This window comes from Hemitrygon akajei, chromosome 5 (genome assembly GCF_048418815.1).
Source record: "Hemitrygon akajei chromosome 5, sHemAka1.3, whole genome shotgun sequence".
Lineage (NCBI taxonomy): Eukaryota > Metazoa > Chordata > Chondrichthyes > Myliobatiformes > Dasyatidae > Hemitrygon > Hemitrygon akajei.
This window is the reverse complement of record NC_133128.1, coordinates 93,836,272-93,861,755: the sequence shown is the minus strand read 5'-3', so window position 1 is coordinate 93,861,755 and position 25,484 is coordinate 93,836,272. Positions and strand designations below refer to the sequence as shown.

The following is a 25,484-nucleotide window of genomic DNA, read 5'->3' as shown; positions in this document are numbered from 1 at the left end:
CAGAGTTACAATACAGAAATCAGAGAGACATGTCGAGTAGATCCTTTCCCACAGTTACAATACAGAGATCAGAGAGACATGTCGAGTAAATGCTCTCCCAGAGTTACAATACACAGATCAGAGAGACATGTCGAGTAGATCCTGTCCCAGAGTTATAATACACAGATCAGAGAGACATGTCCAGTAGATCCTCTCCCAGAGATACAATACACAGATCAGAGAGACATGTCGAATAGATCCTCTCCCAGAGTTACAACACACAGATCAGAGAGACATGTTGAGTAGATCCTCTCCCAGAGTTACAATACACAGATCAGAGAGACATGTCGAGTAGATCCTCTCCCAGAGTTAAACAATACACAGATCAGAGAGACATGTCGAGTAGATCCTCTCCCAGAGATACAATACACAGATCAGAGGGACATGTTGAGTAGATCCTCTCCCAGAGTTACAATACACAGATCAGAGAGACATGTCGAGTAGATCCTCTCCCAGAGTTACAATACACAGATCAGTGAGACATGTCGAGTAGATCCTCTCCCAGAGTTACAATACACAGATCAGAGGGACATGTTGAGTAGATCCTCTCCCAGAGTTACAATACACAGATCAGAGAGACATGTCGAGTAGATCCTCTCCCAGAGTTACAATACACAGATCAGTGAGACATGTCGAGTAGATCCTCTCCCAGATTTACAATACACAGATCAGTGAGACATGTCGAGTAGATCCTCTCCCAGAGTTACAATACACAGATCAGAGAGACATGTTGAGTAGATCCTCTCCCACTGTTACACTATACAGATCAGAGAGACATGTCGAGTAGATCCTCTCCCAGAGTTACAATACACAGTTCAGTGACACATGTCGAGTAGATCCTGTCCCAGAGTTACAATACACAGATCAGAGAGACATGTCGAGTAGATCCTCTCACAGAGTTACAATACACTGATCAGAGAGACATGTCGAGTAGATCCTGTCCCAGAGTTACAATACAGAAATCAGAGTGACATGTCGAGTAGATCCTGTCCCAGAGTTACAATACACTGATCAGAGAGACATGTCGAGTAGATCCTGTCCCAGAGTTACAATACAGAAATCAGAGAGACATGTCGAGTAGATCCTGTCCCAGAGTTACAATACACAGATCAGAGAGACATGTCGAGTAGATCCTCTCCCAGAGTTACAATACAGAAATCAGAGAGACATGTCGAGTAGATCCTTTCCCACAGTTACAATACACAGATCAGAGAGACATGTCCAGTAGATCCTTTCCCAGAGTTACAATACAGAAATCAGAGAGACATGTCCAGTAGATCCTCTCCCAGAGATACAATACACTGATCAGAGAGACATGTCGAGTAGGTCCTCTCCCAGAGTTAGAATACACAGATCAGAGAGACATGTTGAGTAGATCCTCTCCCAGAGTTAGAATACAGAGATCAGAGAGACATGTCCAGTTGATCCTCTCCCAGAGTTACAATACACAGATCAGAGAGACATGTCGAGTAGATCCTATCCCAGTGTTACAATACACAGATCAGAGAGACATGTCCAGTAGATCCTGTCCCAGAGTTACAATACACAGATCAGAGAGACATGTCCAGTAGATCCTCTCCCAGAGTTACAATACACAGATCAGAGAGACATGTCGAGTAGATCTTCTCCCAGAGTTAAACAATACACAGATCAGAGAGACATGTCGAGTAGATTCTCTCCCAGAGTTACAATACACAGATCAGAGGGACATGTGGAGTAGATCCTCTCCCAGAGTTACAATACACAGATCAGAGAGACATGTCGAGTAGATCCTCTCCTAGAGTTACAATACACAGATCAGTGAGACATGTCGAGTAGATCCTCTCCCAGATTTACAATACACAGATCAGAGAGACATGTTGAGTAGATCCTCTCCCACTGTTACACTATACAGATCTGAGAGACATGTCGAGTAGATCCTCTCCCAGAGTTACAATACACAGATCAGAGAGACATGTCGAGTAGATCCTCTCCCAGAGTTACAATACACAGTTCAGTGACACATGTCGAGTAGATCCTGTCCCAGAGTTACAATACACAGATCAGAGAGTCATGTCGAGTAGATCCTCTCCCAGAGTTACAATACACAGATCAGAGAGACATGTCGAGTAGATCCTGTCCCAGAGTTACAATACACTGATCAGAGAGACATGTCGAGTAGATCCTGTCCCAGAGTTACAATACACAGATCAGAGAGACATGTCGAGTAGATCCTCTCTCAGAGTTAGAATACACAGATCAGAGAGACATGTCCAGTAGATCCTCTCCCAGAGTTACAATACAGAAGTCAGAGAGACATGTCGAGTAGATACTCTCCCAGAGTTATAATATAGGGATCAGTGAGACATTTCGTGTAGATCCTCTCCCAGAGTTACAATACACAGATCAGAGAGACATGTCCAGTATAGAGGATCTGCTCGACATGTCTCTCCCCAGTGTCCCTCCATGCGACAACTCTCCCCGGGATACCTCTATTCGACAACTCACCCCGGGGTCCCTCTATTCGACATCTCTCCCTAGTGTCCCTCTATTCGACATCTCTCCCCGCGGTCCCTCTATTTGACAACTCTCCCCAGATTCCCTGTGCTCGACATCTTTCCCGGGGTCCCTCTATTCAACATCTCTCCCCGGGGTATCTCTATTCGACATCTCTCCCCAGTGTCCCTCTATTCGACATCTCTCCCCGGGGTCCCTCTATTCGACATCTCTCCCCAGTGTCCCTCTATTCGACATCTCTCCCCAGTGTCCCTCTATTCGACAACTCTCCCCGGGGTCCCTTTATTTGACAACTCTCCCCGGGGTCCCTCTATTCAACATCTCTCCCCGGGGTCTCTCTATTCGACATCTCTCCCCAGTATTCCTGTATTCGACATCTCTCCCCGTGGTCTCTCTATTCGACATCCCTCTCTGGGATCCCTCTATTCGACATCTCTCCCCAGTATTCCTTTATTCGACAACTCTCCCTTCTGTTTGACGACACTCCCCAGGTCCCCTTATTCACTGTGTAAGTCTGTCTCCCAAAATGCAACACTTCATCGAATTAAAGGCAATTATGAGGATTATCTACTGTCAGTGACGAATTTATTCCGTACATTCTGTACCGAATGAAGCGGCCACTGTCTGTAAGTTCATCTAACGTTGTCTTCAAGGTTTGACGTGCATTCAGTGAAGCTCTTCTGCACCCCAGTGTTGCAGGTCACTTACTGGCTGCCGATTACCCTGCTGGGGTTCAGGGCAGCAATGAGGGTCCTCCATTTCTGGTGGAGTTCAGGGTTTGCTTCATCACATCCGTAGCTTCCTCTGCATTTTCACTACTCTCAGTCAATCAAGTGCTGGCTGGATGCTCAGGAATGCCAGCACTCTCAGATGTGGAAGGGTTCTGCATTTCTGCTTCTGTAATACTTTTGTTTTCGCAGTCAAGGTTGTTAGCCCTGTGCTGAAACCTCTTGACCTGTTTGGCATGGGTAACCCTACAAAAGCATGAAGCCCTGCTCCGTGGAAAGCCAGCGTAGCTCTCCACGTCATTCAGGCATGTAAGCCTCCAAACCCCGGCAAGGTTGTGGTCCATTGATGTAATGTCTGCTTATTTGTGTTGTTCTCATTTTCCTGTCAGTTTGAACCAGCCTGGCCTTTCTCCTCTGACCTCCTTCATTAACAATGTCCGCTCACAACCGCTCACTGGATGTCTTTTTTGTTTCTTGTACTATATTCTCTGTAAACTCTCGGGACTGTTGTCTGTGAAAATCCCAGGAGATCAGCAGTTTCTAAGATACTCAAACCTCCCCATCTGGCACCAACATTCATTCCACGGTCAAAGTCACTTAGATCACATTTCTTCCCCATTCTGGTGTTTGGTCTGAACAGCAGCTGAATCTCTAGACCATGTCTTGCATGCATTGAGTTGCTGCCGCATGATTGGCTGATTAGATATTTGCAGGTGTACCTAATAAAATGGCCATCAAGTGTATTTTAGTGATGTAGTTGAGGATTAAATACTGCCCTGGATACTCCTTGAATCTGTCATTTAAAGCTGATTCAAGAGCCAGTATTCCCCTGTATTTCAAGAGAGTGACAGCCTGAAAATTATTCTGAAATGGGTCTTAAACTGTGATATTCTGACGGAAAATGTTGACATCTGGCTCCTGGGAAATGAAACTTCATAACATTTGAAATGTTACAGCAGCTTCATTCATTATTTTGTTTCATTCCCCTGTAGTATAATCTGCTCATCATTTTGGATCTGGTGTCAATTATTTTACTCTGTCTTATTATTTACCCACAGCTGGGCCAAGCCTCCTTGCTTATGAATGTGCGTGAAAACTACATGGCTAACAGCTTGCGGGCAAAATCTGTGAGTGCTTTTACATCTGTGTTGTGACGTGCAAAGCTTAATATTTTCTGTTAATTTCTGTTTTAAAGTGAAGAGAGGGATAGGAATAAAGTTTAAAACCAAACAAATAAATGCTGGATGATGCTAATTGATTGTTATTGATGGCTCCTTGCAGAAGGCAACAACTAACATGTTTTGCCCAGAAAATGAGACTACCCTCAGTGCGACCCTACAATAGGAAACTCCTGACGGCACACAGTGGGGCAGCCCTCGTGTGAAGGTTCAGTCCTGGCTTGGGGTGCTGTCTGAGTGGAGTCTGCACGTTCTCCCTGTGGCTGTGTGGGTTTCCTCTGGGTGTTCCAGCTTCTTCATGCATTTCAGAAGATTACTGGAATGATAATTTCATTGGCGACTGTAACTTTCTCTTTAGTACAGGTGAGTGGCTGAATTGGGAGGGAATTGACAGGAATGTTGGGATTAGTCAAAATGGGTGGTGGAAGGTCTGCATAGACATGGTGGGCAACGAGCCCATTTCGTGCTGGATGACAATGCCTCTCCGACTCACAGAATACAAAATGAAATGATAAAGGAAGAAGGAAAAGCAAGTGTACTTTTATTTCCAGTTACTCATTTTCTCCAATTTGAGCATTGTCCCATTATATAAAACTTGGATTAGGCTGCACTTGGAGTATTGTTCGTAGTTCTGTTCACCCCATTACAGGAAGGATGAGGGGGTTGTGGAGAGAGCAGATGATAGAGTACGAGTATCCAGATTAGATTAGAGGCTATGAATGATAAGGAGAAGCTGGCCAACCTTGGGTCATTTCTCTGAAGTGTCTGGGGGTAAAGGGTGCCTGGTAGAAGTATATAAGATTATAAGAAGCACAGAATAGTAGGAGACAGAATCTTTCTCCCAGGGTAGAAATGTTAAATAATAGAGAACATGCATTTAAGCTGAGAAGGTAAAACTTTAAAGGAGACCCTTTAGGAAAGTTTTTACAGAAGGAGTGGTAACTGCTGGGGTAGGTAGTGCAATAAGTAAAATAGTGGTGCTGGAGAGACTATTAGATAGATGACTGTTAAACTGGAAAATGAGTAGTAAAGATGTTCAAGGATGTTGTCAGAACCTGAGGTACTGAGTTACAGGGAGAGGTAGAACAGGCTAGCAATATAATCCTTAGAGCATAGGGGATCAAAAGGCTTTCTTACAGAGGTGTATCAATTGATGAGAGAGTCAATTCAAGCAGTCTTTCTCCCAGGGTTAGAGAATCACCAACTGCAGGGCAGAGGTTTAAGATGAGAGGGGATTCTGAGCAGCAACCTTATCTGTACATAGAATGGTATGTATATCAAATTCAAGTGTAATTATCATTCAACCATACATAAATAAAACAGTGCTCCTCTAGGGCCAAGGTGAAAAACAAGGCATATAAAACTGCACATGATACCAAGGGCCCACTGCACATGATACTAAGGGCCCACTGCACATGATACCAAGGGCCCACTGCACAAGATACCAAGGGCCCACTGCACATGATACCAAGGGCCCACTGCACAAGATACCAAGGGCCCACTGCACATGATACCAAGGGCCCACTGCACAAGATACCAAGGGCCCACTGCACATTATACCAAGGGCCCACTGCACATGATACCAAGGGCCCACTGCACATGATACCAAGGGCCCACTGCACGGGATACCAAGGGCCCACTGCACATGATACCAAGGGCCCACTGCACAAGATACCAAGGGCCCACTGCACATGATACCAAGGGCCCACTGCACATGATACTAAGGGCCCACTGCACGCGGCACCAAGGGCCCACTGCACATGATACCAAGGGCCCACTGCACGGGATACCAAGGGCCCACTGCACAAGATACCAAGGGCCCACTGCACATGATAGCAAGGGCCCACTGCACAAGATACCAAGGGCCCACTGCACATGATACCAAGGGCCCACTGCACATGATACCAAAGGCCCACTGCACGGGATACCAAGGGCCCACTGCACAAGATACTAAGGGCCCACTGCACAAGATACCAAGGGCCCACTGCACAAGATACCAAGGGCCCACTGCACATGATACCAAGGGCCCACTGCACATGATACCAAGGGCCCGCTGCACGGGATACCAAGGGCCCACTGCACATGATACCAAGGGCCCACTGCACATGATACCAAGGGCCCACTGCACGGGATACCAAGGGCCCACTGCACAAGATACCAAGGGCCCACTGCACAAGATACCAAGGGCCAACTGCACGCGATACCAAGGGCCCACTGCACATGATACCATGGGCCCACAGCACGGGATACCAAGGGCCCACTGCACACTGAACCAATAGCCCACTCCACGCGATACCAAGGGCCCACTGCACGCAGCACAAATAGCCCACTGCACACGATACCAAGGGCCCACTGCACACGATACCAAGGGCCCACTGCACGCAGCACCAATAGCCCACTGCACGCGATACCAAGGGCCCACTGCACACGATACCAAGGGCCCACTGCACGCAGCACCAATAGCCCACTGCACGCGATACCAAGGGCCCACTGCACACGATACCAAGGGCCCACTGCACGCGGCACCAATAGCCCACTGCACACAATACCAAGGGCCCACTGCACATGGTACCAAGGGCCCACTGCATGCAATACCAAGGGCCCACTGAACATGATACCAAGGGCCCACTGCACGCAATACCAGGGGCCCACTGCACACGATACCAAGGGCCCACTGCACACAGCACCAATAGCCCACTGCACGCGATACCAAGGGCCCACTGCACGCAATACCAAGGGCCCACTGCACATGATACCAAGGGCCCACTGCACGCGACACCAATAGCCCACTGCACGCAATACCAAGGGCCCACTGCACATGATACCAAGGGCCCACTGCACGCAATACCAGGGGCCCACTGCACACGATACCAAGGGCCCACTGCACGCGGCACCAATAGCCCACTGCACACGATACCAAGGGCCCACTGCATGTGGCACCAATAGCCGACTGCTCACGATACCAAGGGCCCACTGCACACGATAGCAAGGGCCCACTGCATGCAGCACCAATAGCCCACTGCACGCGATACCAAGGGCCCACTGCACGCAATAACAAGGGCCCACTGCACACGATACCAAGGGCCCACTGCACACGATACCAAGGGCCCACTGCACGCGGCACCAATAGCCCACTGCACGCGATACCAAGGGCCCACTGCACACGATACCAAGGGCCCACTGCACGGGATACCAAGGGCCCACTGCACGGGATATCAATAGCCCACTGCACGTGGTACTAAGGGCCCACTACATGTGATACCAAGGGCCCACTGCACGGGATACCAAGAGCCCACTGTACGCGATAACAAGGGCCCACTGCACGCTATACCAAGGGCCCACTGCACGCAATACCAAGGGGCCACTACACGCAATACCAAGGGCCCACTGCACATGATACCAAGGGCCCACTGCACGGGATACCAATAGCCCACTGCACACGATACCAAGGGCCCACTGCATGTGGCACCAATAGCCGACTGCTCACGATACCAAGGGCCCACTGCACACGATAGCAAGGGCCCACTGCATGCAGCACCAATAGCCCACTGCACGCGATACCAAGGGCCCACTGCACGCAATAACAAGGGCCCACTGCACACGATACCAAGGGCCCACTGCACACGATACCAAGGGCCCACTGCACGCGGCACCAATAGCCCACTGCACGCGATACCAAGGGCCCACTGCATGTGATACCAAGGGCCCACTGCACGGGATACCAAGAGCCCACTGTACGTGATAACAAGGGCCCACTGCACGCTATACCAAGGGCCCACTGCACGCAATACCAAGGGGCCACTACACGCAATACCAAGGGCCCACTGCACATGATACCAAGGGCCCACTGCACGGGATACCAATAGCCCACTGCACATGATACCAAGGGCCCACTGCACAGGATACCAATAACACACTGCACGCGATACCAATAGCCCACTGCACGTGGTACTAAGGGCCCACAACATGCGATACCAAGGGCCCACTGCACGGGATACCAAGGGCCCACTGCACGCGATACCAAGGGCCCACTGTACGCGATACCAAGGGCCCACTGCATGCAATACCAAGGGCCCACTGCACGGGATACCAATAGCCCACTGCACGTGATACCAAGGGCCCACTGCACGGGATACCAAGTGTCCACTGCACGGGATCTCAATAGCCCACTGCACATGATACCAAGGGTCAACTGCACGCGATACCAAGGGCCCACTGCAGGGGATATCAATAGCCCACTGCACATGATACCAAGAGCCCACTGCACGGGATACCAAGGGCCCACTGCACGCGTTACCAAGGGCCCACTGCACATGATACCAAGGGCCCACTGCACAGGATACCAATAGCCCACTGCACGCGATTCCAAGGGCCCACTGCACGGGATATCAATAGCCCACTGCACACGATACCAAGGGCCCACTGCACATGATACCAAGGACGCGCTGCACGGGATACCAAGGGCCCACTGCACGGGATACCAATAGCCCACTGCACATGATACCATGGGCCCACTACACGCGATACCAAGGGCCCACTGCAAGGGATACCAAGGGTCCACTGCACGCGGCACCAATACCCGCTGCACACGATACCAAGGGCCCACTGCACATGATACCAAGGGCCCACTGCACACGATACCAAGAGCCCACTGCACACAATACCAAGGGCCCACTGCACATGATAAGAAGGGCCCACTGCACATGATACCAAGGGCCCACTGCACAAGATACCAAGGGCCCACTGCACATGATACCAAGGGCCCACTGCACATGATACCAATAGCCCACTGCACATGATAACAAGGGCCCACTGCACATGATACCAAGGGCCCGCTGCACGGGATACCAATAGCCCACTGCACACGATAACAAGGGCCCACTGCACACGATACCAAGGGCCCACTGCACGCAGCACCAATAGCCCACTGCACGCGATACCAAGGGCCCACTGCACGCAATAACAAGGGCCCACTGCACACAATACCAAGGGCCCACTGCACGCGATACCAAGGGCCCACTGCACGCAATAACAAGGGCCCACTGCACACGATACCAAGGGCCCACTGCACGGGATACCAATAGCCCACTGCAGGCGATACCAAGGGCCCACTGCACGGGATATCAATAGCCCACTGCACATGATACCAAGGGCCCACTGCACGGGATACCAAGGGCCCTCTGCACGGGATATCAATAGCCCACTGCACATGATACCAAGGGCCCACTACATGCGATACCAAGGGCCCACTGCACGGGATACCAAGGGCCCACTGTACGCGATACCAAGGGTCCACTGCACATGATACCAAGGGCCCACTGCACGCGATACCAAGGGCCCACTGCATGCGATACCAAGGGCCCACTGCACGGGATATCAATAGCCCACTGCACATGATACCAAGGGCCCACTGCACGGGATATCAATAGCCCACTGCACATGATACCAAGGGCCCACTGCACGGGATATCAATAGCCCACTGCACGGGATACCAAGGGCCCACTGTACGTGATACCAAGGGTCCACTGCACATGATACCAATAGCCCACTGCACATGATACCAAGGGCCCACTGCACGGGATACGAAGGGCCCACTGCACAGGATACCAATAGCCCACTGCATGCGATACCAAGGGCCCACTGCACGGGATATCAATAGCCCACTGCACGTGATATCAATAGCCCACTGCACGGGATACCAAGGGCCCACTGTACGCGATACCAAGGGTCCACTGCACATGATACCAATAGCCCACTGCACGCGATACCAAGGGCCCACTGCACGGGATATCAATAGCCCACTGCACATGATACCAAGGGCACACTGCACGTGGTACTAAGGGCCCACTACATGCGATACCAAGGGCTCACTGCACGGGATACCAAGGGCCCACTGTACGCGATACCAAGGGCCCACTGCACATGATACCAAGGGCCCACTGCACGCGATACCAAGGGCCCACTGCACGGGATACCAATAGCCCACTGCACGCGATACCAAGGGCCCACTGCACAGGATATCAATAGTCCACTGCACGCAATACCAAGGGCCCACTGCACACAATACCAAGGGCCCACTGCCCGCAATACCAAGGGCCCACTGCACGGGATACCAAGGGCCCACTGCACGCGATGCCAAGGGCCCACTGCACGGGATATCAATAGCCCACTGCACATGATACCAAGGGCCCACTGCACGGGATACCAAGGGCCCACTGCACGGGATAACAAGGGTCCACTGCACGGGATCTCAATAGCCCACTGCACATGATACCAAGGGCCCACTGCACGCGATACCAAGGGCCCACTGCAGGGGATATAAATAGCCCACTGCACATGATACCAAGGGCCCACTGCACGGGATACCAAGGGCCCACTGCACGCGTTACCAAGGGCCCACTGCACATGATACCAAGGGCCCACTGCACAGGATACCAATAGCCCACTGCACGCGATTCCAAGGGCCCACTGCACGGGATATCAATAGCCCACTGGACACGATACCAAGGGCCCCCTGCACCAGATACCAAGGGCCCACTTCACAGGATACCAATTGCCCACTGCACATGATACCAAGGGCCCACTGCACATGATACCAAGGACCAACTGCACATCATACCAAGGGCCCACTGCACACGATACCAAGGGCCCACTGCACGCGGCACCAATAGCCCACTGCACGCGATACCAAGGGCCCACTGCACACGATACCAAGGGCCCACTGCACGTGGCACCAATAGCCCACTGCACGCGATACCAAGGGCCCACTGCACACGATACCAAGGGCCCACTGCACGGGATATCAATAGCCCACTGCACGTGGTACTAAGGGCCCACTACATGTGATACCAAGGGCCCACTGCACGGGATACCAAGGGCCCACTGCACGCGGCACCAATAGCCCACTGCACGCGATACCAAGGGCCCACTGCACACGATACCAAGGGCCCACTGCACGCGGCACCAATAGCCCACTGCACGTGGTACTAAGGGCCCACAACATGCGATACCAAGGGCCCACTGCACGGGATACCAAGGGCCCACTGCACGCGATACCAAGGGCCCACTGTATGCAATACCAAGGGCCCACTGCACGGGATACCAATAGCCCACTGCACGTGATACCAAGGGCCCACTGCACGGGATACCAAGGGTCCACTGCACGGGATCTCAATAGCCCACTGCACATGATACCAAGGGTCCACTGCACGCGATACCAAGGGCCCACTGCAGGGGATATCAATAGCCCACTGCACATGATACCAAGGGCCCACTGCACGGGATACCAAGGGCCCACTGCACGCGTTACCAAGGGCCCACTGCACATGATACCAAGGGCCCACTGCACAGGATACCAATAGCCCACTGCACGCGATTCCAAGGGCCCACTGCACGGGATATCAATAGCCCACTGCACACGATACCAAGGGCCCACTGCACATGATACCAAGGATCCACTGCACGGGATACCAAGGGCCCACTGCACGGGATACCAATAGCCCACTGCACATGATACCATGGGCCCACTACACGCGATACCAAGGGCCCACTGCAAGGGATACCAAGGGTCCACTGTACGCGGCACCAATACCCACTGCACACGATACCAAGGGCCCACTGCACATGATACCAAGGGCCCACTGCACACGATACCAAGGGCCCACTGCACGCGGCACCAATAGCCCACTGCACGCGATACCAAGGGCCCACTGCACATGATACCAAGGGACCACTGCACACGATACCAAGGGCCCACTACACATGATAACAAGGGCCCACTGCACATGATACCAAGGGCCCACTGCACAAGATACCAAGGGCCCACTGCACATGATACCAAGGGCCCATTGCACATGATACCAATAGCCCACTGCACATGATAACAAGGGCCCACTGCACATGATACCAAGGGCCCGCTGCACGGGATACCAATAGCCCACTGCACACGATACCAAGGGCCCACTGCACACGATACCAAGGGCCCACTGCACGCAGCACCAATAGCCCACTGCACGCGATACCAAGGGCCCACTGCACGCAATAACAAGGGCCCACTGCACACAATACCAAGGGCCCACTGCACGCGATACCAAGGGCCCACTGCAGGGGATATCAATAGCCCACTGCACATGATACCAAGGGCCCACTGCACGGGATACCAAGGGCCCACTGCACGCGTTACCAAGGGCCCACTGCACATGATACCAAGGGCCCACTGCACAGGATACCAATAGCCCACTGCACGCGATTCCAAGGGCCCACTGCACGGGATATCAATAGCCCACTGCACACGATACCAAGGGCCCACTGCACATGATACCAAGGATCCACTGCACGGGATACCAAGGGCCCACTGCACGGGATACCAATAGCCCACTGCACATGATACCATGGGCCCACTACACGCGATACCAAGGGCCCACTGCACGGGATACCAAGGGCCCACTGTACGCGATACCAAGGGTCCACTGCACATGATACCAAGGGCCCACTGCACGGGATACCAAGGGCCCACTGCACAGGATACCAATAGCCCACTGCATGCGATACCAAGGGCCCACTGCACGGGATATCAATAGCCCACTGCACATGATACCAAGGGCCCACTGCACGTGATATCAATAGCCCACTGCACGGGATACCAAGGGCCCACTGTACGCGATACCAAGGGTCCACTGCACATGATACCAATAGCCCACTGCACGCGATACCAAGGGCCCACTGCACGGGATATCAATAGCCCACTGCACATGATACCAAGGGCCCACTGCACGTGGTACTAAGGGCCCACTACATGCGATACCAAGGGCCCACTGCACGGGATACCAAGGGCCCACTGTACGCGATACCAAGGGCCCACTGCACATGATACCAAGGGCCCACTGCACATGATACCAAGGGCCCACTGCACAAGATACCAAGGGCCCACTGCACATGATACCAAGGGCCCATTGCACATGATACCAATAGCCCACTGCACATGATAACAAGGGCCCACTGCACATGATACCAAGGGCCCGATGCACGGGATACCAATAGCCCACTGCACACGATACCAAGGGCCCACTGCACGGGATACCAAGGGCCCACTGCACGCGATGCCAAGGGCCCACTGCACGCGATGCCAAGGGCCCAATGCACGGGATATCAATAGCCCACTGCACATGATACCAAGGGCCCACTGCACGGGATACCAAGGGCCCACTGCACGGGATAACAAGGGTCCACTGCACGGGATCTCAATAGCCCACTGCACATGATACCAAGGGCCCACTGCACGCGATACCAAGGGCCCACTACAGGGGATATAAATAGCCCACTGCACATGATACCAAGGGCCCACTGCACGGGATACCAAGGGCCCACTGCACGCGTTACCAAGGGCCCACTGCACATGATACCAAGGGCCCACTGCACAGGATACCAATAGCCCACTGCACGCGATTCCAAGGGCCCACTGCACGGGATATCAATAGCCCACTGGACACGATACCAAGGGCCCCCTGCACCAGATACCAAGGGCCCACTTCACAGGATACCAATTGCCCACTGCACATGATACCAAGGGCCCACTGCACATGATACCAAGGACCAACTGCACATCATACCAAGGGCCCACTGCACACGATACCAAGGGCCCACTGCACGCGGCACCAATAGCCCACTGCACGCGATACCAAGGGCCCACTGCACACGATACCAAGGGCCCACTGCACGCGGCACCAATAGCCCACTGCACGCGATACCAAGGGCCCACTGCACACGATACCAAGGGCCCACTGCACGGGATATCAATAGCCCACTGCACGTGGTACTAAGGGCCCACTACATGTGATACCAAGGGCCCACTGCACGGGATACCAAGGGCCCACTGCACGCGGCACCAATAGCCCACTGCACGCGATACCAAGGGCCCACTGCACACGATACCAAGGGCCCACTGCACGCGGCACCAATAGCCCACTGCACGTGGTACTAAGGGCCCACTACATGTGATACCAAGGGCCCACTGCACGGGATACCAAGAGCCCACTGTACGCGATAACAAGGGCCCACTGCACGCTATACCAAGGGCCCACTGCACGCAATACCAAGGAGCCACTACACGCAATACCAAGGGCCCACTGCACATGATACCAAGGGCCCACTGCACGGGATACCAATAGCCCACTGCACATGATACCAAGGGCCCACTGCACAGGATACCAATAACACACTGCACGTGATACCAAGGGCCCACTGCACGGGATACCAAGGGTCCACTGCACGGGATCTCAATAGCCCACTGCACATGATACCAAGGGTCCACTGCACGCGATACCAAGGGCCCACTGCAGGGGATATCAATAGCCCACTGCACACGATACCAAGGGCCCACTGCACATGATACCAAGGATCCACTGCACGGGATACCAAGGGCCCACTGCACGGGATACCAATAGCCCACTGCACATGATACCATGGGCCCACTACACGCGATACCAAGGGCCCACTGCACGGGATACCAAGGGCCCACTGTACGCGATACCAAGGGTCCACTGCACATGATACCAAGGGCCCACTGCACGGGATACCAAGGGCCCACTGCACAGGATACCAATAGCCCACTGCATGCGATACCAAGGGCCCACTGCACGGGATATCAATAGCCCACTGCACATGATACCAAGGGCCCACTGCACGTGATATCAATAGCCCACTGCACGGGATACCAAGGGCCCACTGTACGCGATACCAAGGGTCCACTGCACATGATACCAATAGCCCACTGCACGCGATACCAAGGGCCCACTGCACGGGATATCAATAGCCCACTGCACATGATACCAAGGGCCCACTGCACGTGGTACTAAGGGCCCACTACATGCGATACCAAGGGCCCACTGCACGGGATACCAAGGGCCCACTGTACGCGATACCAAGGGCCCACTGCACATGATACCAAGGGCCCACTGCACATGATACCAAGGGCCCACTGCACAAGATACCAAGGGCCCACTGCACATGATACCAAGGGCCCATTGCACATGATACCAATAGCCCACTGCACATGATAACAAGGGCCCACTGCACATGATACCAAGGGCCCGCTGCACGGGATACCAATAGCCCACTGCACACGATACCAAGGGCCCACTGCACGGGATACCAAGGGCCCACTGCACGCGATGCCAAGGGCCCACTGCACGCGATGCCAAGGGCCCAATGCACGGGATATCAATAGCCCACTGCACATGATACCAAGGGCCCACTGCACGGGATACCAAGGGCCCACTGCACGGGATAACAAGGGTCCACTGCACGGGATCTCAATAGCCCACTGCACATGATACCAAGGGCCCACTGCACGGGATACCAAGGGCCCACTGCACGCGTTACCAAGGGCCCACTGCACGCGATACCAAGGGCCCACTGCACATGATACCAAGGACCAACTGCACATCATACCAAGGGCCCACTGCACACGATACCAAGGGCCCACTGCACGCGGCACCAATAGCCCACTGCACGCGATACCAAGGGCCCACTGCACACGATACCAAGGGCCTACTGCACGCGGCACCAATAGCCCACTGCACGCGATACCAAGGGCCCACTGCACATGATACCAAGGGCCCACTGCACGGGATATCAATAGCCCACTGCACGTGGTACTAAGGGCCCACTACATGTGATACCAAGGGCCCACTGCACGGGATACCAAGGGCCCACTGCACGCGGCACCAATAGCCCACTGCACGCGATACCAAGGGCCCACTGCACACGATACCAAGGGCCCACTGCACGCGGCACCAATAGCCCACTGCACGTGGTACTAAGGGCCCACTACATGTGATACCAAGGGCCCACTGCACGGGATACCAAGAGCCCACTGTACGCGATAACAAGGGCCCACTGCACGCTATACCAAGGGCCCACTGCACGCAATACCAAGGAGCCACTACACGCAATACCAAGGGCCCACTGCACATGATACCAAGGGCCCACTGCACGGGATACCAATAGCCCACTGCACATGATACCAAGGGCCCACTGCACAGGATACCAATAACACACTGCACGTGATACCAAGGGCCCACTGCACGGGATACCAAGGGTCCACTGCACGGGATCTCAATAGCCCACTGCACATGATACCAAGGGTCCACTGCACGCGATACCAAGGGCCCACTGCAGGGGATATCAATAGCCCACTGCACATGATACCAAGGGCCCACTGCACGGGATACCAAGGGCCCACTGCACGCGTTACCAAGGGCCGACTGCACATGATACCAAGGGCCCACTGCACAGGATACCAATAGCCCACTGCACGCGATTCCAAGGGCCCACTGCACGGGATATCAATAGCCCACTGCACACGATACCAAGGGCCCATTGCACATGATACCAAGGATCCACTGCACGGGATACCAAGGGCCCACTGCACGGGATACCAATAGCCCACTGCACATGATACCATGGGCCCACTACACGCGATACCAAGGGCCCACTGCAAGGGATACCAAGGGTCCACTGTACGCGGCACCAATACCCACTGCACACGATACCAAGGGCCCACTGCACATGATACCAAGGGCCCACTGCACACGATACCAAGGGCCCACTGCACGCGGCACCAATAGCCCACTGCACGCGATACAAAGGGCCCACTGCACATGATACCAAGGGACCACTGCACACGATACCAAGGGCCCACTACACATGATAACAAGGGCCCACTGCACATGATACCAAGGGCCCACTGCACAAGATACCAAGGGCCCACTGCACATGATACCAAGGGCCCATTGCACATGATACCAATAGCCCACTGCACATGATAACAAGGGCCCACTGCACATGATACCAAGGGCCCGCTGCACGGGATACCAATAGCCCACTGCACACGATACCAAGGGCCCACTGCACGGGATACCAAGGGCCCACTGCACGCGATGCCAAGGGCACACTGCACGTGGCACCAATAGCCCACTGCACGCGATACCAAGGGCCCACTGCACACGATACCAAGGGCCCACTGCACGGGATATCAATAGCCCACTGCACGTGGTACTAAGGGCCCACTACATGTGATACCAAGGGCCCACTGCACGGGATACCAAGGGACCACTGCACGCGGCACCAATAGCCCACTGCACGCGATACCAAGGGCCCACTGCACACGATACCAAGGGCCCACTGCACGCGGCACCAATAGCCCACTGCACGTGGTACTAAGGGCCCACAACATGCGATACCAAGGGCCCACTGCACGGGATACCAAGGGCCCACTGCACGCGATACCAAGGGCCCACTGTATGCAATACCAAGGGCCCACTGCACGGGATACCAATAGCCCACTGCACGTGATACCAAGGGCCCACTGCACGGGATACCAAGGGTCCACTGCACGGGATCTCAATAGCCCACTGCACATGATACCAAGGGTCCACTGCACGCGATACCAAGGGCCCACTGCAGGGGATATCAATAGCCCACTGCACATGATACCAAGGGCCCACTGCACGGGATACCAAGGGCCCACTGCACGCGTTACCAAGGGCCCACTGCACATGATACCAAGGGCCCACTGCATAGGATACCAATAGCCCACTGCACGCGATTCCAAGGGCCCACTGCACGGGATATCAATAGCCCACTGCACACGATACCAAGGGCCCACTGCACATGATACCAAGGATCCACTGCACGGGATACCAAGGGCCCACTGCACGGGATACCAATAGCCCACTGCACATGATACCATGGGCCCACTACACGCGATACCAAGGGCCCACTGCAAGGGATACCAAGGGTCCACTGTACGCGGCACCAATACCCACTGCACACGATACCAAGGGCCCACTGCACATGATACCAAGGGCCCACTGCACACGATACCAAGGGCCCACTGCACGCGGCACCAATAGCCCACTGCACGCGATACCAAGGGCCCACTGCACATGATACCAAGGGACCACTGCACACGATACCAAGGGCCCACTACACATGATAACAAGGGCCCACTGCACATGATACCAAGGGCCCACTGCACAAGATACCAAGGGCCCACTGCACATGATACCAAGGGCCCATTGCACATGATACCAATAGCCCACTGCACATGATAACAAGGGCCCACTGCACATGATACCAAGGGCCCGCTGCACGGGATACCAATAGCCCACTGCACACGATACCAAGGGCCCACTGCACACGATACCAAGGGCCCACTGCACGCAGCACCAATAGCCCACTGCACGCGATACCAAGGGCCCACTGCACGCAATAACAAGGGCCCACTGCACACAATACCAAGGGCCCACTGCACGCGATACCAAGGGCCCACTGCAGGGGATATCAATAGCCCACTGCACATGATACCAAGGGCCCACTGCACGGGATACCAAGGGCCCACTGCACGCGTTACCAAGGGCCCACTGCACATGATACCAAGGGCCCACTGCACAGGATACCAATAGCCCACTGCACGCGATTCCAAGGGCCCACTGCACGGGATATCAATAGCCCACTGCACACGATACCAAGGGCCCACTGCACATGATACCAAGGATCCACTGCACGGGATACCAAGGGCCCACTGCACGGGATACCAATAGCCCACTGCACATGATACCATGGGCCCACTACACGCGATACCAAGGGCCCACTGCACGGGATACCAAGGGCCCACTGTACGCGATACCAAGGGTCCACTGCACATGATACCAAGGGCCCACTGCACGGGATACCAAGGGCCCACTGCACAGGATACCAATAGCCCACTGCATGCGATACCAAGGGCCCACTGCACGGGATATCAATAGCCCACTGCACATGATACCAAGGGCCCACTGCACGTGATATCAATAGCCCACTGCACGGGATACCAAGGGCCCACTGTACGCGATACCAAGGGTCCACTGCACATGATACCAATAGCCCACTGCACGCGATACCAAGGGCCCACTGCACGGGATATCAATAGCCCACTGCACATGATACCAAGGGCCCACTGCACGTGGTACTAAGGGCCCACTACATGCGATACCAAGGGCCCACTGCACGGGATACCAAGGGCCCACTGTACGCGATACCAAGGGCCCACTGCACATGATACCAAGGGCCCACTGCACGCAATACCAAGGAGCCACTACACGCAATACCAAGGGCCCACTGCACATGATACCAAGGGCCCACTGCACGGGATACCAATAGCCCACTGCACATGATACCAAGGGCCCACTGCACAGGATACCAATAACACACTGCACGTGATACCAAGGGCCCACTGCACGGGATACCAAGGGTCCACTGCACGGGATCTCAATAGCCCACTGCACATGATACCAAGGGTCCACTGCACGCGATACCAAGGGCCCACTGCAGGGGATATCAATAGCCCACTGCACATGATACCAAGGGCCCACTGCACGGGATACCAAGGGCCCACTGCACGCGTTACCAAGGGCCGACTGCACATGATACCAAGGGCCCACTGCACAGGATACCAATAGCCCACTGCACGCGATTCCAAGGGCCCACTGCACGGGATATCAATAGCCCACTGCACACGATACCAAGGGCCCACTGCACATGATACCAAGGATCCACTGCACGGGATACCAAGGGCCCACTGCACGGGATACCAATAGCCCACTGCACATGATACCATGGGCCCACTACACGCGATACCAAGGGCCCACTGCAAGGGATACCAAGGGTCCACTGTACGCGGCACCAATACCCACTGCACACGATACCAAGGGCCCACTGCACATGATACCAAGGGCCCACTGCACACGATACCAAGGGCCCACTGCACGCGGCACCAATAGCCCACTGCACGCGATACAAAGGGCCCACTGCACATGATACCAAGGGACCACTGCACACGATACCAAGGGCCCACTACACATGATAACAAGGGCCCACTGCACATGATACCAAGGGCCCACTGCACAAGATACCAAGGGCCCACTGCACATGATACCAAGGGCCCATTGCACATGATACCAATAGCCCACTGCACATGATAACAAGGGCCCACTGCACATGATACCAAGGGCCCGCTGCACGGGATACCAATAGCCCACTGCACACGATACCAAGGGCCCACTGCACGGGATACCAAGGGCCCACTGCACGCGATGCCAAGGGCCCACTGCACGTGGCACCAATTGCCCACTGCACGCGATACCAAGGGCCCACTGCACACGATACCAAGGGCCCACTGCACGGGATATCAATAGCCCACTGCACGTGGTACTAAGGGCCCACTACATGTGATACCAAGGGCCCACTGCACGGGATACCAAGGGACCACTGCACGCGGCACCAATAGCCCACTGCACGCGATACCAAGGGCCCACTGCACACGATACCAAGGGCCCACTGCACGCGGCACCAATAGCCCACTGCACGTGGTACTAAGGGCCCACAACATGCGATACCAAGGGCCCACTGCACGGGATACCAAGGGCCCACTGCACGCGATACCAAGGGCCCACTGTATGCAATACCAAGGGCCCACTGCACGGGATACCAATAGCCCACTGCACGTGATACCAAGGGCCCACTGCACGGGATACCAAGGGTCCACTGCACGGGATCTCAATAGCCCACTGCACATGATACCAAGGGTCCACTGCACGCGATACCAAGGGCCCACTGCAGGGGATATCAATAGCCCACTGCACATGATACCAAGGGCCCACTGCACGGGATACCAAGGGCCCACTGCACGCGTTACCAAGGGCCCACTGCACATGATACCAAGGGCCCACTGCATAGGATACCAATAGCCCACTGCACGCGATTCCAAGGGCCCACTGCACGGGATATCAATAGCCCACTGCACACGATACCAAGGGCCCACTGCACATGATACCAAGGATCCACTGCACGGGATACCAAGGGCCCACTGCACGGGATACCAATAGCCCACTGCACATGATACCATGGGCCCACTACACGCGATACCAAGGGCCCACTGCAAGGGATACCAAGGGTCCACTGTACGCGGCACCAATACCCACTGCACACGATACCAAGGGCCCACTGCACATGATACCAAGGGCCCACTGCACACGATACCAAGGGCCCACTGCACGCGGCACCAATAGCCCACTGCACGCGATACCAAGGGCCCACTGCACATGATACCAAGGGACCACTGCACACGATACCAAGGGCCCACTACACATGATAACAAGGGCCCACTGCACATGATACCAAGGGCCCACTGCACAAGATACCAAGGGCCCACTGCACATGATACCAAGGGCCCATTGCACATGATACCAATAGCCCACTGCACATGATAACAAGGGCCCACTGCACATGATACCAAGGGCCCGCTGCACGGGATACCAATAGCCCACTGCACACGATACCAAGGGCCCACTGCACACGATACCAAGGGCCCACTGCACGCAGCACCAATAGCCCACTGCACGCGATACCAAGGGCCCACTGCACGCAATAACAAGGGCCCACTGCACACAATACCAAGGGCCCACTGCACGCGATACCAAGGGCCCACTGCAGGGGATATCAATAGCCCACTGCACATGATACCAAGGGCCCACTGCACGGGATACCAAGGGCCCACTGCACGCGTTACCAAGGGCCCACTGCACATGATACCAAGGGCCCACTGCACAGGATACCAATAGCCCACTGCACGCGATTCCAAGGGCCCACTGCACGGGATATCAATAGCCCACTGCACACGATACCAAGGGCCCACTGCACATGATACCAAGGATCCACTGCACGGGATACCAAGGGCCCACTGCACGGGATACCAATAGCCCACTGCACATGATACCATGGGCCCACTACACGCGATACCAAGGGCCCACTGCACGGGATACCAAGGGCCCACTGTACGCGATACCAAGGGTCCACTGCACATGATACCAAGGGCCCACTGCACGGGATACCAAGGGCCCACTGCACAGGATACCAATAGCCCACTGCATGCGATACCAAGGGCCCACTGCACGGGATATCAATAGCCCACTGCACATGATACCAAGGGCCCACTGCACGTGATATCAATAGCCCACTGCACGGGATACCAAGGGCCCACTGTACGCGATACCAAGGGTCCACTGCACATGATACCAATAGCCCACTGCACGCGATACCAAGGGCCCACTGCACGGGATATCAATAGCCCACTGCACATGATACCAAGGGCCCACTGCACGTGGTACTAAGGGCCCACTACATGCGATACCAAGGGCCCACTGCACGGGATACCAAGGGCCCACTGTACGCGATACCAAGGGCCCACTGCACATGATACCAAGGGCCCACTGCACGCGATACCAAGGGCCCACTGCACGGGATACCAATAGCCCACTGCACGCGATACCAAGGGCCCACTGCACAGGATATCAAGGGCCCACTGCACGCGATACCAAGGGCCCACTGCACGGGATACCAATAGCCCACTGCACGGGATACCAAGGGCCCACTGCACGCGATGCCAAGGGCCCACTGCACGCGATGCCAAGGGCCCAATGCACGGGATATCAATAGCCCACTGCACATGATACCAAGGGCCCACTGCACGGGATACCAAGGGCCCACTGCACGGGATAACAAGGGTCCACTGCACGGGATCTCAATAGCCCACTGCACATGATACCAAGGGCCCACTGCACGCGATACCAAGGGCCCACTACAGGGGATATAAATAGCCCACTGCACATGATACCAAGGGCCCACTGCACGGGATACCAAGGGCCCACTGCACGCGTTACCAAGGGCCCACTGCACATGATACCAAGGGCCCACTGCACAGGATACCAATAGCCCACTGCACGCGATTCCAAGGGCCCACTGCACGGGATATCAATAGCCCACTGGACACGATACCAAGGGCCCCCTGCACCAGATACCAAGGGCCCACTTCACAGGATACCAATTGCCCACTGCACATGATACCAAGGGCCCACTGCACATGATACCAAGGACCAACTGCACATCATACCAAGGGCCCACTGCACACGATACCAAGGGCCCACTGCACGCGGCACCAATAGCCCACTGCACGCGATACCAAGGGCCCACTGCACACGATACCAAGGGCCCACTGCACGCGGCACCAATAGCCCACTGCACGCGATACCAAGGGCCCACTGCACAGGATACCAAGGGCCCACTGCACGGGATATCAATAGCCCACTGCACGTGGTACTAAGGGCCCACTACATGTGATACCAAGGGCCCACTGCACGGGATACCAAGGGCCCACTGCACGCGGCACCAATAGCCCACTGCACGCGATACCAAGGGCCCACTGCACACGATACCAAGGGCCCACTGCACGCGGCACCAATAGCCCACTGCACGTGGTACTAAGGGCCCACTACATGTGATACCAAGGGCCCACTGCACGGGATACCAAGAGCCCACTGTACGCGATAACAAGGGCCCACTGCACGCTATACCAAGGGCCCACTGCACGCAATACCAAGGAGCCACTACACGCAATACCAAGGGCCCACTGCACATGATACCAAGGGCCCACTGCACGGGATACCAATAGCCCACTGCACATGATACCAAGGGCCCACTGCACAGGATACCAATAACACACTGCACGCGATACCAATAGCCCACTGCACGTGCTACTAAGGGCCCACAACATGCGATACCAAGGGCCCACTGCACGGGATACCAAGGGCCCACTGCACGCGATACCAAGGGCCCACTGTACGCGATACCAAGGGCCCACTGCATGCAATACCAAGGGCCCACTGCACGGGATACCAATAGCCCACTGCACGTGATACCAAGGGCCCACTGCACGGGATACCAAGGGTCCACTGCACGGGATCTCAATAGCCCACTGCACATGATACCAAGGGTCCACTGCACGCGATACCAAGGGACAACTGCAGGGGATATCAATAGCCCACTGCACATGATACCAAGGGCCCACTGCACGGGATACCAAGGGCCCACTGCACGCGTTACCAAGGGCCCACTGCACATGATACCAAGGGCCCACTGCACAGGATACCAATAGCCCACTGCACGCGATTCCAAGGGCCCACTGCACGGGATATCAATAGCCCACTGCACACGATACCAAGGGCCCACTGCACATGATACCAAGGATCCACTGCACGGGATACCAAGGGCCCACTGCACGGGATACCAATAGCCCACTGCACATGATACCATGGGCCCACTACACGCGATACCAAGGGCCCACTGCAAGGGATACCAAGGGTCCACTGTACGCGGCACCAATACCCACTGCACACGATACCAAGGGCCCACTGCACATGATACCAAGGGCCCACTGCACACGATACCAAGGGCCCACTGCACGCGGCACCAATAGCCCACTGCACGCGATACAAAGGGCCCACTGCACATGATACCAAGGGACCACTGCACACGATACCAAGGGCCCACTACACATGATAACAAGGGCCCACTGCACATGATACCAAGGGCCCACTGCACAAGATACCAAGGGCCCACTGCACATGATACCAAGGGCCCATTGCACATGATACCAATAGCCCACTGCACATGATAACAAGGGCCCACTGCACATGATACCAAGGGCCCGCTGCACGGGATACCAATAGCCCACTGCACACGATACCAAGGGCCCACTGCACGGGATACCAAGGGCCCACTGCACGCGATGCCAAGGGCCCACTGCACGCGATGCCAAGGGCCCAATGCACGGGATATCAATAGCCCACTGCACATGATACCAAGGGCCCACTGCACGGGATACCAAGGGCCCACTGCACGGGATAACAAGGGTCCACTGCACGGGATCTCAATAGCCCACTGCACATGATACCAAGGGCCCACTGCACGCGATACCAAGGGCCCACTACAGGGGATATAAATAGCCCACTGCACATGATACCAAGGGCCCACTGCACGGGATACCAAGGGCCCACTGCACGCGTTACCAAGGGCCCACTGCACATGATACCAAGGGCCCACTGCACAGGATACCAATAGCCCACTGCACGCGATTCCAAGGGCCCACTGCACGGGATATCAATAGCCC

General features: G+C 55.2%; 1 protein-coding gene across 1 annotated transcript in view; it reads left to right on the top strand.

The window, feature by feature from the left end:
* The window catches only part of phex (phosphate regulating endopeptidase homolog, X-linked), a 580,655-nt gene that overhangs the window by 422,150 nt on the left and 133,021 nt on the right, over nt 1-25,484 (top strand). Inside the window, exon 6 of the mRNA XM_073046078.1 lies at nt 4,322-4,390. Coding sequence (XP_072902179.1) covers nt 4,322-4,390 — 69 coding nt within the window. The remainder of the gene's footprint in view (nt 1-4,321; nt 4,391-25,484) is intronic.